The sequence below is a fragment of the Haplochromis burtoni genome, unplaced genomic scaffold, assembly GCF_018398535.1.
Source record: "Haplochromis burtoni strain Fernald_Lab_line unplaced genomic scaffold, NCSU_Asbu1 Contig_257, whole genome shotgun sequence".
In the NCBI taxonomy this organism is placed as follows: domain Eukaryota; kingdom Metazoa; phylum Chordata; class Actinopteri; order Cichliformes; family Cichlidae; genus Haplochromis; species Haplochromis burtoni.
Genome location: NW_024582618.1, coordinates 470,288 through 472,981, shown reverse-complemented (window position 1 = coordinate 472,981; position 2,694 = coordinate 470,288). Strand labels below are relative to the sequence as shown.

The window sequence follows — 2,694 nt, the reverse complement described above, 5'->3', positions numbered from 1 at the left end:
CGTGCCAGTCTGCCCAGGAAGAGTCAGATTCTTCTAAGTGTCCAAGTCTCACAGACTCTATACTTGCTTTCATTTGTAGCAGAGCACCTTTGATATGTGAGCCATGTCCAGTAGTAGCAGTAGGAATAATTTGTTTTAAACTGTCAAATCAGACAATCATCTGTGTAAAACTGAATGTCATGCTGATCATTAAATCTTCAGTCAGTGTGTTTAGAAATCAAAACAATCGACTATGTCAGTACATTTACAGGCCTAGTGAGCACACTTATATGTACCATGATGCATTCAGTCATCCCTGCAAAGTCTTTCAGAACAAGTGCAGAAGTTTACAGTGCATTCAATCCTGCTGTGAACCCGCTGACACTTCTCATACAGTCATGGAAGAAGAACATACACACACACACACACACACACACGCTTTTTAAAGATTTCATTACACAGTATATTTTACTGACAAACATTGTGTGCTAAAACAAATGAGAGCAGTGGAACACTTGATTTTCAAGTTCACCACACAAGCACTCATCCACCCACCCCCAGGCAACTGTTTATGAATGGGCAAATTCCATTTATTGCATTTACGAGAACGGATCAATGCATATCATGCTAAAGCACAAACAAGCTGGACAAACAGGTTCAAAAAAGGCTGTGTACCTTCCAAGTGTAAGAAGCGGATATTATGGCCCCACTGGGTAAACTGATTGCAAAAGCAGCCAAACAGAGGTCGTCCGTCACGACCTACGTCACAGCAGATATGAATTCTATGCCCTTCTGCCCAACACACACTCCAGAAAAAAAAAAGTTCAAAGCACACGTTTTGGGTAGTTGCACTATTTATTCACATTGCTAGAAATTGCTGCTTTCATGCTTCCAACTTCAATGCTTCTTCTGAAGGAGTTCAAGAGACATTCGTATGAGTCCAAACAACAAGGGTAAGGAGTTCAACACCTGCCTCAGCTACACACTACCACCGGCTTAGTGATCAGCTTCTCAGCCCCATCCTTGAAACATCTTTTGAGCATTATGGGGTGGAAACCTGTTGCTGGAGCCTAAAGGAGTCGAGAAGTCTTTAAAGGATTCGTGGAATTTTAGCTTTAACTGTGCTGCACCTAAAGGTGGCTTGTAGAGGGGAAATATAAGTGGAGGGCCATCCGTAGTAGGAGAAAGGAATGGCAGACCGGAATTGTTAATGTCATCATTATCCTCATTTTCATTTTCATTATCATCATCATCATCATGGTTAGCATTACCAGGCGAGGGAGTGGGAATACCTTCCTCAAGCCACTTGGAGAGTTGTTCATTTCCCTGCAGGGGCTTAAAATTCAGTGGAGTCTGATGTTTACCATTCTGCTCTTTTGCAAGATTTTGGGTCATAAAATTTAAATCAACAGTCGGATCTCTGTAAAGCTCAGAGGAATCCACGAAGCTGTTGGGCTCCCTGCCTGGTGGTTCACGCTGTAGCAGCACATAATTCCCAGAATAGAAATTTAGAGTCTGCTCATGTTTGGAGTTTGAGTCACTTATGAATGGTTTTAAATTGTTCGGGAACACAGAGTTGTTATAAGTGGATACAGGAGCGTGCTGAAGCCTATCGAAAGGAACCATAAAATGATCAAGTTCCTCTCCAGGTGATTTATTGTGTTGCTGCTGTGAATTTGGGTTGTTAGACATAAAATTAGGCCACGTTGGACGGCTCAAGTTCCCAGTCAATAGTTGACCGTTTACCTGCACTGGGGACTTAATGTTATTCAGCTGATATCGCCCTGCTGGGTCATAACCTGAAGGCAGAGGTTCTGAGGATTGGCTGTGTAGATACGGCCAGCGGGCATGCAGTGAATTAGGTGCGGGGTTCACGCGGTTCAGTGGTTCATGATTTGCAGTCCAACTTGGATCATTTCCTCGCGGTGTAGTATGGTTGCCATCTGGTGGCTGTAAATATAATTGCTCCACATTTTGAGCTGGAAAGGGGTGCAGTGAGAGGGGCACAGAGGTGTAAGATGAGGCAGATTGTGCTGCTTCAGTCGGCTGTTGAGGAAGTCTTGCAGAACCCACGCCAAACTCAAAATATGAAGCTGTAGGTGGAAATGAAAGATCTGGAAAAAAGTGAGGCACATCTGCATAACTGCCAACTCTAGCTGGAGTAATATGGAGAAGCTGATAAAAAGTCATTTGTGTACAGCAGTTAGACAAGGAGCACACAGGTTGCATATATGCAGAGCTGAGCTGAGGATCTTGCGGGGCTGTATAACTATTGACAGTTATTGGAATTGCAGATTCAGGATGTTTTTGGTCACTGGGTTTAGCAGCACCCTGTGGCTGCAAATAGGTAGCAGAGGGTAATGTCACAGGCTGTAGCAGCTGGAGCTGCTGTGGGTAATAGAGCTGGTTAAGTAGGTGATGCATCTGACCCTGTGGATATCTGAGAAGAGGTGGTGTGCTTTGGACTGGATTTTCCTCATTTGTTCCAGCTGGTGTCTCAGATATTTGACAAAGTTTGTGCACTTGTCCCAAAAGACTTTCAGCTGCTGATGCCAAAGCAGCATTTGGATTTCTGGCAGGCTGATTTTCAGGGCACAAGTACATTTGCTGGTGTACCTGACGCTGAGGGGCTTCAGGCTGTGGTGGCTGAGGAACAGTGGAGGGGTTTGTAGCAGGCTGTACTTCGGGCTTTGGTTGGGGGTAGAAGTGATAGAG

The 2,694-nt window shown here is 44.5% G+C and overlaps 2 protein-coding genes across 3 annotated transcripts in view; one reads left to right on the top strand and one right to left on the bottom strand.

Annotated features, from left to right (window-relative positions):
- Window positions 1-2,694, top strand: part of LOC102308640 (alpha-2-HS-glycoprotein) — a 5,857-nt gene that overhangs the window by 1,566 nt on the left and 1,597 nt on the right. The window lies entirely within an intron of this gene.
- The window catches only part of LOC102309356, a 9,836-nt gene continuing 7,533 nt past the window's right edge, over window positions 392-2,694 (bottom strand). The window contains exon 7 of one of the 2 annotated variants that reach the window (XM_005939079.3): window positions 392-2,661. In XM_005939079.3, the coding sequence (XP_005939141.1) occupies window positions 991-2,661 (1,671 nt within the window). In that variant the 3' untranslated portion in view covers window positions 392-990. The other variant, XM_005939078.3, reaches the window with a different exon arrangement.